At 44.4% G+C, this 12,574-nt stretch overlaps 1 protein-coding gene across 1 annotated transcript; it reads left to right on the top strand.

Moving 5' to 3' along the window:
- Nucleotides 1–9,407: 9,407 nt before the first annotated feature.
- LOC149340237 (acetylcholinesterase-1-like) lies at nucleotides 9,408–11,970 on the top strand. Its single transcript, XM_089550690.1, has 2 exons — nucleotides 9,408–10,894; nucleotides 11,785–11,970. The coding sequence occupies exons 1-2, from the start codon at nucleotides 9,669–9,671 to the stop codon at nucleotides 11,927–11,929; spliced, it is 1,371 nt and encodes a 456-aa protein (XP_089406816.1). The 5' UTR covers nucleotides 9,408–9,668; the 3' UTR covers nucleotides 11,930–11,970.
- Nucleotides 11,971–12,574: the final 604 nt, after the last annotated feature.

The raw sequence follows: 12,574 nt of genomic DNA, 5'->3' as shown, positions 1-12,574 counted from the left end.
GCGGAACGGCAGCCTTAACGCTATCGAAATAAAAATTTTCCAAAATCAAAGCAGTGCAAACTAACATGAAGGGGTAAACATCAGAAACATCGAGTTGGTAAGAAGAATTGCCTGCGGCAAATACATGAAATTTAAAAACATATATTCCGTCACATTGCTCTTTTAGGCCAGCAGAGATAAATGAGCTCTCGTTTTCGGCGGTGAATGCATCTGTAAATTTCAGGTCACACAATCGTGTTCCAGTTTCTTTAATAATTCTATGGCTGCCGGTAAAATTGTTCAGAAATTTATGGGAGTAATGGGGCCATGCGCTGCGAGAAACGAATACCTGGAGGCCATTGGCCGAGACCATTCTCTTGCGGTGGACACAACTCTGGTGATGATGATGTCACGTAACTACAGCGCTCCGTCATGCAGCGGGTCATGCCCAGATATTCTGAACGACTGCACTTTTGCAACGAGAAGTTGCTAGTGAACGTAAGTTTTTCGCAAGGAGGTAAGGTGACGAAGGGAAATTTCGAAGGGAGAAAAATTTTCAAGCCTTCTCAACAGCGCCGACCTACAGATTCTAAGTAGTAGTATAGCGCATGCGCAATATAGACACTAATAAGAAGATGGAAACATGGCCAAGAGCTAACTGCGTCTGGAAGCTATAACCCATCTAGCTTGTCTGCAAGTTCTGTTGAATCAGTTTCTAGAGGTCCCACGAGACTTACTATCATTATCAGATAGATTAGTACATTACCTTCTCGCATACATATACAGTATTGTGCGTTTTTATCGTGAATATTGTCAAAAATTTTCCCGCCTCAACCGCTAGCTCGTTTGCGGTGAAACTGCAGAGCTTGCGTATTATGGTAACTTTTGTATCGTAGCAAGTTTTACAACGGTACTTACTTAGTTGAGCCGTGCATGATGCGAAAATGTAATCGTCTGCGTAGAGATCTGTGAACCAAAGCAAGCAAACGCAGTTTTTTCGCTCAAGGGCGACAGTGGCGCCATATGTTTTCTGCAGTGGAGAGCGTCACGACAAGGCGTCGAGGTGAGCGTTGCAAGCAATATCCTTTGAATGGTAAAGACTCGTTAAATCAGTTGTTATAATATTTTTTTTCTGCTCAGTTAGCCGAAAATGTTGGAAACGCTACAGTTTAAACGGATTGATTCTAAAACATTTTATTCGCCGTAAAGAGCTTGGCAAGAAGTCGCGTTAAGTGGTCGAGACTACATAGCCCTCGACGACTTTGTCAGCCCACTCCACCGCCAAAACTTGCGTTCTGGGGTCAGAGCTAGCCAGCACGGTCTCCCACCGCTCGAGAGAAGGAGCTGTAACTAGATCACCCGGAGGTGGCTCTATTTTGCAGTCCCACAGGATGTGATCGTAGGTAGCACGTTGGCTCGGAACGGCACAATCAAAGGGTCCGCGCATCTTGCAACACTCGCCTCTGCGCCTTGTAGTGACGCTTTCCACTGCAGAAAACAGATGGCGTCACTATCGCCCTTCAGAGAAAAAACTGCGTTTGAGTGCTTTGGTTCACCGATCTCTACGCAGACGATTACGTTTTCACATCATGCGTGACTCAACTAAGTAAGTACCGTTGTAAAACTTGCTACAATATAAAAGTTACCATAATACGCAAGATCTCTGTGTAGTTTCACCGCAAACGAGCAAGTGGTTGAGGCGGGAAAATTTTTGAAAATATTCACGATAAAAACGCGCAATACTGCATAAGGATTCATTTCATTTATTGAGCATATATCGTTTTAATGTATACGATTCAATATCAGGTGTGTTTTATTTGTATGCAAAATTTTTTAATGTACGTAAGCAGTAAAAGCATGTAGTAAGTATGAATGTTTTCCATGTAATTCTATGGCCATCATGATTCTTTGGAAGCCTAGTCTCTATGTTACTTTTTGCTTCCAACCTTAAATATACATGCAGTCACTCTTTCATGGGTGGTATGGGGAGTTGTCAAACTGTATTTAAACAGCTGTTTCTCCACCCTCCCTTTTAACCTCTTTTGTGAAATATAGATCAACGTTCTGAAATGTTCTGAACTTTCAGCGGCTTTTATCCAGGAACGTTTGTGCGACTGCTGGCATGGTTATGACGGAAGCCGGGTTAACTGGAAGACTGAAAGAATAACAAAAATTATGGGACGGTCAGACGTCTGAAACGACAGTTCTGCAAAAGCAGTTCGATTTACCCTCAATGATTACTCCGGTGCATTCATTCTAAGCCGAGCTTCACACATGAGACAGCATTTTTTCTGAAGGTTGAAGGCGGGGTGGGGAGGTGGATCAAAAGCGGCGGTGCCTGGGTGGGCAGCCGCCTGGCTAGGAGGGTGTGGTATAGGGAGGAGGCTGGTGTTACTGAAGGATGGAGGCTTCACTATCCGAGACTGCAGCCAGATAGACGCTACGATTTTGGCATTATGAGAGTAGTACCTCTTACGCAGTTTAAGAAAAATTAAACAAAGCAGCAGCGGGACCGACACGCTGTAGCAGCACGCGTCGAAAGAACACGAATGGTACGCATGTGCTGCCCTGCCACTTCCTGCACCAAAACACGCAAATGCAACGCAGTGCCCCTCTAGTTTTCAGAACAGTCACAACCGTGCAGTCTCCACGCATCGGCATTCGGTCGCGCTCTGACGTTCGTTTTGCTAGCACCTCTACCTAACTCACTACTGCAGGAAAATTTGACGCATCCGGCCCACAGGAAAGAAATGTTCAATTTCGTACCAGCTGTCGTACAAACATGCCCTACACGCACGCAGTGTAGTCGCCAGGGGCAATCACAACAGCCTGTCGCGGTGCAGATGAGTGAGTCAAGGATTCAGTTTGATTGATGTGCCCAAACCTCGTTCAGTTTTGTGGCTGGCAGTGAACTCTTCACATGCCACATGCCAGCGCAGGGTCATGCACTATAGCGCCGCACTGCGGGTGAAGTCGCTGTCCTGCCATTTGCTGCCAACTATGCCCACTTAGTACAGGTTTTTGCAAAGGATGCATCGCAGTGGATGGTTGGGACAGCGTCGAAACTGTCTGTTGCAAGTTTAGCAGCGAAAGAATTAGTGTAGTACATTTCGATACTGCGGTAGAGGGACAGGATTCGTTTCACTTGATGCTAAGCTTAGGGCTTTTCAAGTCTTTGAGCGTGGAAGACAGCTGAAACTTCGTAGACGTCGTGGGTACGCGTTGGTTGCTGCTCTAAAACATCTGTTATTCTGCCTGCCGGTCTAAAACCTCCGGTTGTACAAAAATAGTTCCATTTCCGAGTGCTCCTGAGAATATAAATGGACGATACAAAGCTTCACCGTAAATTGTGAGTATTCGTTGTGTTCCTTTGTTATTGTATGGGGTCATTCCTCGTGAAACGTCGCAGACACTAAAAGCGATCACAGCCAATTCTTCAGAAAAAAATTTGGCCAGTTGGATACTGTGTGAATGGAGTTTCATAAACATTTTTTTGCCCACGTGAAAACTCTTTGAAGTTTCCGCGAAGAAGCCAAACTTGGTTAGGAGTCTGAAGTTTTTAAATCAAATATGAAACAGGGTACATTGACGGACCGTATTTTAGGACATTTAACTAGCATTCTTTCTTGGGACTTCATTAGTGAAGTCATGTAAGAATTTTTCTCCTTTTCTTGGCCCAGTAAGAAAGCAAAAAAAAAAATGTAGCGTTTTAAGAAACTTTTTACATAAACTACGGTAATGCTTCAGCCGCTATAACTTTTGGCCATTCTCACTAGTTTTCTCTGGATGTTGGTAAAAATAATTTAAAATTCTTAAGCAAAGTAAGCTTGACAAAAATTGCTTCCAAATTTCGCAAAACGTGACTTTTTTTTTCTAAGATCTAGACGTAAACAAAATATCAAGGCCCTCCAGATGAAAATACGTGAGATGGCTCATTATGCACACCAACTTTCTTGCATATAATCTACAAACTGTAATTCGAGTAAATTTCGTTTGAGGTGCGAAAAAAGTTTCGAAATCCAGAACTAGCCTCACCGGTTCGTACTACGGAGCTGTGTCTTCACTGCAGAACACGACCTATCGTGATTAGTATGAGCTGCAACGCACGAGATGTGATCAGAGCTCAGTCATCGAAACTAAGGCACCTAAGTATTCGGGGCCCGTTTATTTTTTTTTTGCACAAATTTCTTGCGTGTTTGAGTATGATTTAATCGCAACCCGGAGTGAATTACCTGTTGCATTGCTTTGACGCCAATTAGCATGAAGAATCTCGAACCTGGCTCTTTTCGTTTAACTTCAAATTTGGAGTTTTGCACCCAGTTACTTTATTCTTCTTTATATTATTTTTCGCCCAGGCAAATAGATCTTTCGGTCATTCATACTTGTCATGATATGACCTCTACATTGCTGCTCTTTCTGCCACTTGTTTGAGTGTGACTGATGCCCACACCATCGCGTCACTTTTGCGGTCTGAACGGGCAAATAAATTTCATTCTTAATTTCTTAATTTCTTCATTTTGTGATGCAGCTCCGATAGATAAATAATGAGTTTTCTGAACGTCGGGCGGATCTCGCCTCATTACCTTGAGTAGTGCTCTCCGCAATGAGTTTATACTCGTTTTACAAAATGGTTTGAAGGAGTCCAAAGGCAGCCTGCCTGGAGCCTTCTCTGTCTATCGAGTCTTGACTTACAGAACGCGTTCTGAACTGACAGGCACGGGAAAAACTTCGGATGTGCGTGATAATGTAATGCCGATGCAGCATGACATGAGCAGAGTTTACTTTGAAAGAGATATCCGAAATTTCGCGGCGTGTACCGTGAATGAGGTTCTTGCGTTCATATTTTCTTGATGCCACCGCGGTGGTTCAGTGGTTATGGCGCTCGGCTGCTGACCCGAAAGACGCGGGTTCGATCCCGGCCGTGGCGCTCGAATTTCGATGGAGACGAAATTCTAGAGGCCCGTGTACTCTGCGATGTCAGTGCACGTTAAAGAACCCCAGGTGGTCGAAATTTCCGGCGCCCTTCACTATGGCGTCCCTCGTAGCCTTAGTTGCTTTGGGACGTTAAACCCCAATAAACCAAACCATATTTTCCCGATCTAGTGTACTTAGAAAACAACGAATCAGCGTCGTGCACAATCATTATAATAATCATCATCATCAACCCGATTACGCCCCCTGCAGGGCGAAGGCCTCTCCCATGTCTCTCCAATTCACCCTGTCATTTGCCAGCTGCGGCCGCCGTATTCCCGCAAACTTCTTAATCTCATCCGCCCGCCTAATTTAATGCCATTTAGCGAGCAGAAAACATCCGCCTACACATCATAGATCAAGAGTGCTTATGCGTGTCATAAAAATAATCGGCGGAGTGCGCGTGCTCTGCAGTGAAGATACAATCGGCAGTACTTCCCGGTGAGGCTGGTTCTGGGTTTGAAAACTTTTTTAAAGCCCAAACAAAAATTATTGGAAATTAAATTTCTAGATTACAAGCAACTGGGTAGCTTGTAATGACCGTCTCAAGTATTTTTATCTGGAAGGTCATGATCCTGAATTTAGTTGTGAGTCCCTAGAAAAAGTTACTTTTTGAGAACTTTGAAAGTATTTTTCTTAAAATGTACCATGCTTAAAGGTATTAAAGTACGCATAAAATACAAAATACGTAAAACAAGAACAAATTATTGTGGCTGAATTATTAAACACGCATATGTAAAAAAAATTTGAAACGGCACGTATTTTAGTTTTTACTGAAGCAAGAAAACGTGAGGCTCTTTTCAGTAATGGTTTCAGTATTGGGGCGCACACGAAAGAGCGATGTGAGTTAAATACTCTAAAATAAGAGTTGCCAGTGTGCCGTGTTTCACACCTGATTTAAAAATGTTTTGACTCCAACCAACTTTTGTTTTTTCGTGGGAACTTGAAAGAGCGCTCACGTTTGCAAAAAAACTTTTCTTTTTTAGAAAAATACTTCCCTGACAGTCCACTGACACAATCCCAAAAAGCCCAATTTTTTTCAATAGAACCGGCGGTGTTCGCTTCCGTGGTCGAAGGCGTTTAACGTGTAATGACACTATATTATCAATACCTGCGTGCAAGATGGTCGAATATTTATTAGTAATAAAGATAAGAAGGCAGGGAGGTACACAAGTTTCAAATCAAGGTGTAAACAGACAGTATTTGCTCACCTAGGACCGCCATATTGGAGAGGACAGTTGCGTATTAAAATATTTCAAAAATCTAATTACTTTGTGGCCAGTGATACGATGATGGATCACTGCTTCCACAAACGCGGAAATTATTATAGACAACTGCGGTTCTCTTTATCGTTACTGTATATAATAATTATTACTTCGTCTTCTGAAACATGACGATTTCTGAATCTCATCTTCTGCCAGCCTCGATCCCGAGGTTTATATTTACATTTTCGAGAGCGTTAATGCAGGCGCGGACTTATATTTTTTCCCTTTGTATTCTTAGCTGCAACAGCCAATCAGGACGCGATATTCCAGTGCTGTGGGACATTTAACGTGGAGCCGAGAAAGCAAGGAAACAAAACTCGTGTTTCACGCGTAACAACCCCTGTATAAACTCTGTGGACCCAGACGTGTCACCTGTGATAAAGAACTTAACACTCGAATGTTTTCATTTCTGCACGTAGAGCTACTTGAATTGCTAACACTTGCAGAAACAGGCTTTCCAACTTATTTGTCGCAGCAAGGCGTTAGTGTTGGGAGCCCGAAATCAGGTCTAATGAAAGATAAATTCATTTCAAAATCAATACGCGTGCTATACACCCATCTTAGATTAGCATCTGAGTATAACGGCATTCGGGACAAAGGATGACATCCTAACACGACGGACTGCCGCGGTGCTGCACGTCAACTTTCCAAACGCATTCCAAAGCTTCAGCCTTCATTCGCTGTATTGCAACGGCGCTTCTGGCATCGATTTTCGCTTTTGTCAGTTCGCTCGTTGTCAGTGTATGCAACTACGCGACGACGACGTCGGTAGTCACTACGGTCAAACTAGACCCAGAACGGCCCGGCGCGAAAAACAGCCGTATATCACTGTTGTGTGAGATGTCTTTCAGGCCAACGACACTGGCAGATACGTTCGGCGGACGATGGCCTTTCATATCCTCGGCAGATGGGCGACTCAGTGACAAATCCTCGCCAATAAGGCAATGGCCTGTGTACGGTTTATGGGGTTTAACGTTTAACGGGTTTAACCAAGGCGACTCGCACGGGTCGCTAGCATTTCGCCTCTATCGAAATGCGGCAGCCGCGGCCGGGATCGAACCCGCGTTTTTCGGGTCAGCAGCCGAGCGCCGTAACCGCTGAGCCACCACGGGGGCCGATGGCCTGAATACATCAGGGTTTTCTCTACCTTATCCGCACAGGTAATAACCGAAGCTAGTGACTACATTTCACATAGGAACATTGTAACACTCAGGAGAGACTCACGCTTTTCAAGTTTATAAGTTTTATTCCACGATGACCTCCTTTCACGAGGAGTAGGTCTAAAGGGTTCATAAAGTTCATATGTGTGATTTCGCCGATTGTGAGAGTGAACAAGTTTTTCACGAATGAAAATGGTCCTCGAGTGTAGCCTTGAAAACAAAGACATGAAATCGACTATTTCTGACCTCGCAGGATGCGCGTGCAATAAACGGGAAACTCTGGCGTGACCCATACTGCCGAGTAGCGCTTCAGGGGGCCAGCAGACAGTAGTCGCCTTCGCTTGTGGTTAAAATAACGCCATTTAAATTGATGGAACGGTCACCGAACACACCACACGATAAAGTGATTTAGAACTCAAGTATTGGTCACATCTGAGAAAGCAGGGACAGTTAGCGAGTAGCGCGATTCTACGCAATGTCAGCAATCCGGTTATCACTTCCGAAGCGGCCGATCGCATCGACGCGGCGTACAGAGTTCTGTCGCTGCGTAATTAAAGAAGGGAACAACGGGTACAAAAGAGAAGATAATAATATAGGTAAAGCGGATCTTGCCTTTTGTGTGTTGGAAACGGGCACTAGCTTTTTGTACTCTGCAATTTATACACGAATACTGGAGTGTAGTCGTCCTCATCGGCGCATTCCAGGAGCAATTTCACGCTCATGCGTCAAATGATCAATATTGCATTGTGATATTCCAGTACTCATTTAGCAAATACACTAGATATGTGGCAAACAAGCAGCAGGAAAAAGTGAGTGGCAGATATCGAAATCAAGAGCCACAGAGCCGAAGCAATGACGCGGCGTGGCCGTGGGCGGGGCGAAGCGATGGCGACTACTAATGGTCAACGCGGGATGTGTTCCCGTTTTGAAGATATTTCGAAATCCCGAATGTGTCCGCGGTGCTCCGTGGATTCGAATCTCATCTGAACCGAATGTCCTGTTCCAGTGCAAGTCCGGCAGGGCTGTCAAATGACATTAGGTTGGACGGCGTTTGAAACGCCTGTTTAGGACGGGTATAAGCCTAGCGGTAAACCACTTTAAGCATCTGTGGTCGTAATGCTCTATCGGCAGGTGATTGAGCAGTTTTCGAGCATTGCGCTTGATTTGTTAATTCCCAAATGATAAAAGTCAGCCAAGCTTATTTATGCTGTCCTCAATTTTTAAAAAAAATTAATATCCCAGTTATTTACATTTGAGCAGTGAAGGGACCATTGGTGATGAAATCCTAGAAGAACGTATCTTTTCTCCCAAGATTTCGATGCTTGGGCATTAGAATGTTGAGTACATCTGGGGAAGAGAGCATACTTGGTAGCCTGTAGGCGCTGTTCTGCACGTAGGTGACAACGCTTGTCATGCAACTTATAACGCTTGCGGTAAAGCTCCCCGATGGCGTCATCCTTTCTTGTTCTTGGGTATCAATCAGGAGCATTTCGTGACCCTCCGGTTCCTCTACACCTCGCCACTTTGACACGCCAGTGCAGGTGTTTGTCGCTTTCCCCAGCCGCTAGGCTTTCTGCGTTTAGTTTGCCGCTTACTACAGACGCATCATGTATGACTAAGGTGACCAAAAAATGGCTGAGGCTTAACTTGGTTAAGCCTGGAGAATGCGAAGCATCATCGTGTCGCGTAATTTGGAGGCGCACAACCACAGCGACGGCGCGAGGTGGGCCCCCGTATATCACAGTATGAAATCCTTAACAGGGTTATTGCGCCAGAAACAAACAAACATATTTGATGCAGTGAATGCCACTCACAGCGTTGCGGCTAAATGGACCACTGAATACACTGCATTATGTAATCAATTTTAAACTATACATTTGATCGAAAGATTCAAGAGCAATTTTTACTATCACTCCCAAACCCAATTCAGTGCAGCACGGTACCCTTTCACGAAAGTTATGTGAACTGTAAAGAATAAACCACTAGTGCAACATGCTCTCTTTTTCTTTTTTATCGCAGAAGAAGCGCTAAAGGAGCTCTGGGATGCAGCTGGGCACCTGTGATATTGGCAGCTGCGCTTTATTCGTCGCAAGTCGAAGCAGGTTCAAACATTGTTTCCACAACTTATGGACCTGTTCGAGGATATACGGACACGTTCCGCCAGAAGGAGGTTCAAATTTACCTTGGAATTCCCTACGCGAAACCACCGGTAGGCGAACTACGTTTCAAGAAACCCCAACTTCCGGATGCTTGGAAGAAAGTGTACGACGCAACGGCAGTCAAGGACTCCTGCATGCAGGAACGAGTGCCGTGGGTTTTTCACATACCAACTCCACTTTCAGAAGACTGTCTTTACTTGAACGTCTGGACACCTAATGCATCGGAAGGGACAAATCTCCCTGTGCTTGTTTGGTTTCACGGCGGAATATTCAAAATAGGATCCACCTATGAAACCAGGTACAATCCAACCGTACTATCAGCGCTAAATGATGTCGTCGTAGTTACTTGTAACTTCCGGCTCAATATGTTCGGATTTTTGGATCTAGAAACGAAAGGTGCACCCGGAAACGTGGGTCTGTGGGACCAAATATTCATATTGCGTTGGGTGCAGAGCAATATAAAGGCGTTCGGTGGAAACCCGGATCTAGTAACGGTTTTCGGTGAGAGTTCTGGAGCCATGGCCATTCACCTCATTTTACTTTCGCCATACTATTCCGGTCTCTTCCAACGAATTTTCCTCATGAGTGGGCCCCAGAATACTAACTCGGATGTCGAGTCCGCGTGCATGAGCATCAAAAGAGGAGACGACGTTTCGAAGTTTCTAGACTGCGCGGGTCCCTTCAAAGATGCGACGACGCACCCGGAAGATGTACTCCACTGCCTTCGCCAGAAATGCGCGGTGGAGATCAGCGCGTCTACAGAAAACGTCACGACACCAAAACTCTTGGAATTCATACCAACCTTCAGGACGGAATTTCTGCCGTATCTACCGTCCATAGCCGTGGAAAAAGGACTTTTCCGAGCAGTCGACGCAATGATCAGTGTCACAGCAAATGAAGGAGCTTTTGCATTTGTCATGCCCCCAGACACAACTCTTCTACAAGACGATCTTAGTGCTTATGATCCAAGTGCCTTAAAATCTTCTCTTACGGACATCTTATGGTCGTGGCTGAAAGACGAAATATTTCCGTTAGGCAAATCCTATCTGGATGCCGCTTCAACGAGTGACAATTCTGCGCTAAGACAAAGGACGGCAGATTTCGTGGGGAACCACTACTTCTACTGTCCGACGAGGTTTTTCTCCGAATCCCATTCGGCGAAAGGAGGCAAAGTCTACCCTTTTGTCTTCGGACATAGATCCCAGATGTCTCCTATGCCAGAGTGGATCAGGAATACCCACATGCAAGATATACCCTACGTATTCGGAATTCCCTTTTTGGAAGAAGGAAACTACACCGATGAGGATCGAGAGTTCAGCGAATACATGATGAAGACGGTAGTTTCATTTGCGAAATCTGGGTAAGTTCTGGTGTCATCCATTGTTCAAACATATTTAATGGAGCCAGAAAAGTAATAAGAGAATTTTACTGGTTATGACTGAGAAGTGAGAGGAACAGCAAGGAAGATATGTTGGGCTAGTATGAGGGCATGTCCACAGTGAAACCCAGCTTGAACATTCTCAGAAACTTAGACTGATTAGTGCCATGCTTTATACAATTTGAATGCAGTGATACAACAAGGATAATAACGTGTGCTTTGACACCTACTTATTTTTTCTTTATTTTAGCAGACGTGTGAAAAATGATCAGTTTTACAGAATTTGGCAGTAGTTCTTTTTAGGCTGCTTGCAATTCGCTAATACGTGCAGTGATCTGCGCCATTTAATTTTCTAGAACTATTTGTGCATATAAAAAATAAGGGATTTCAAAAACCATCTTGCGCAAATCTGGGGCCAACTGTTGATCGGAAATTTTAGCAAATTCTTCCATGTAACCATATTAAAACTGTACAAAGCTCTCTATCCTTCTTCACCATGCTCAAGAGCATCTTTCGGGTATCTTTTTGAGAGCATGGGGTTGTCTGGAATTTGCACAGGATTTCCTCCGTAACTTTGGTAATATTTTATATTCAAAGAATTGGTTGATTTATAAACCAACTATTCAAAGAATTAAAGAACGAAAGCAGATAACCAAGAAGGTGCGAAATAACGCCAAGCCACGGAACTTAATCCCGTACTCAGGAAGACGTTCACAATGATTAACCTAGCCTGTTGAAAATGTTTTCTTTTTTTTCAAGCCCTAAAGAAAACGTAGCCTATCACTAACGCAATCGGTCAAAGATTACCAAAATTCGGAACTATACTCAACTTAGTGAACAACTTTAGTTTCACTGTACTTTTATTTGCTCAGGTCGCCGATTCCTCCTGATGGTATGCAGGAGTGGCCCCAGTTTTCGGCAGAAAATCCAGATTTTCTTTGGCTGGAGTATGGCAACTACACAGTGCTGAAGAACTTTGCTGATGCCACGTGTGAGCTCTGGAGGAACTTTCTGTAGGATAGAACATGTAGGAAGCGCTTTTCCTCCGCTGAATAAGAGAAGCCATGTCTCTATAATAAATACGGCCAAGTGTACCCGTGTGCACGAGTGTGATGGAGCATGTATGTCGACCTCAACTTCAACGTTCACCTTCGGTTTGCGGATGCCACGCTTGCCTCCATCGTGACCGCCACAAAACTGCATAAATGACATTCTGGGATCGATCAAGAGTTTACTCACGCTGCATAGTGGCGCCACGTCTGGATGTTTCCGAGGATACATCAAAAGCGAACTAGCTCATACGTTGGGATCGTTGCGATATGTTGTCATTTTCTGCACAGCAGATAAACTGAGGAAAGCTCCCTTAGCACTGCTCGCATCTTCAGCTCAATTTGATATGAAGAGCGAAGTAGACAAAGGAGGGACTAGACAACCACTGCCATCTCCACCAGGCCTTTGCCTATTTCACCGTTTCCTTCAACAATGAGTTACGAAGTAGCTGGAAATTCCTATTTCACTTCGGTGCATCTAAAGCTCCTTGAATGTGGGCCTCTGTTATTTTTATTTCAGGTGGGAAGTAGGGAAGTGACACTGCAGGTATATAACAAAGGTGATGTTATAAGTTCAACATAATTGGCGTGGCGTAAAATGAGCACCGAAGCA

The sequence above is a fragment of the Amblyomma mixtum genome, chromosome 6 (genome assembly GCF_055824585.1).
Source record: "Amblyomma mixtum isolate Tamu chromosome 6, ASM5582458v1, whole genome shotgun sequence".
NCBI classification, from domain to species: domain Eukaryota; kingdom Metazoa; phylum Arthropoda; class Arachnida; order Ixodida; family Ixodidae; genus Amblyomma; species Amblyomma mixtum.
This window is presented reverse-complemented; position numbering and strand designations above follow the sequence as displayed.

Excerpts from the sequence above, each read along its gene's own strand:
- LOC149340237 (XM_089550690.1), top strand. The coding sequence starts at position 9,669 with ATGCAGGAACGAGTGCCGTGGGTTTTTCACATACCAACTCCACTTTCA. Across the intron at positions 10,895-11,784 it reads GTTTCATTTGCGAAATCTGG|GTCGCCGATTCCTCCTGATG; the intron begins GTAAGTTCTGGT and ends TTATTTGCTCAG.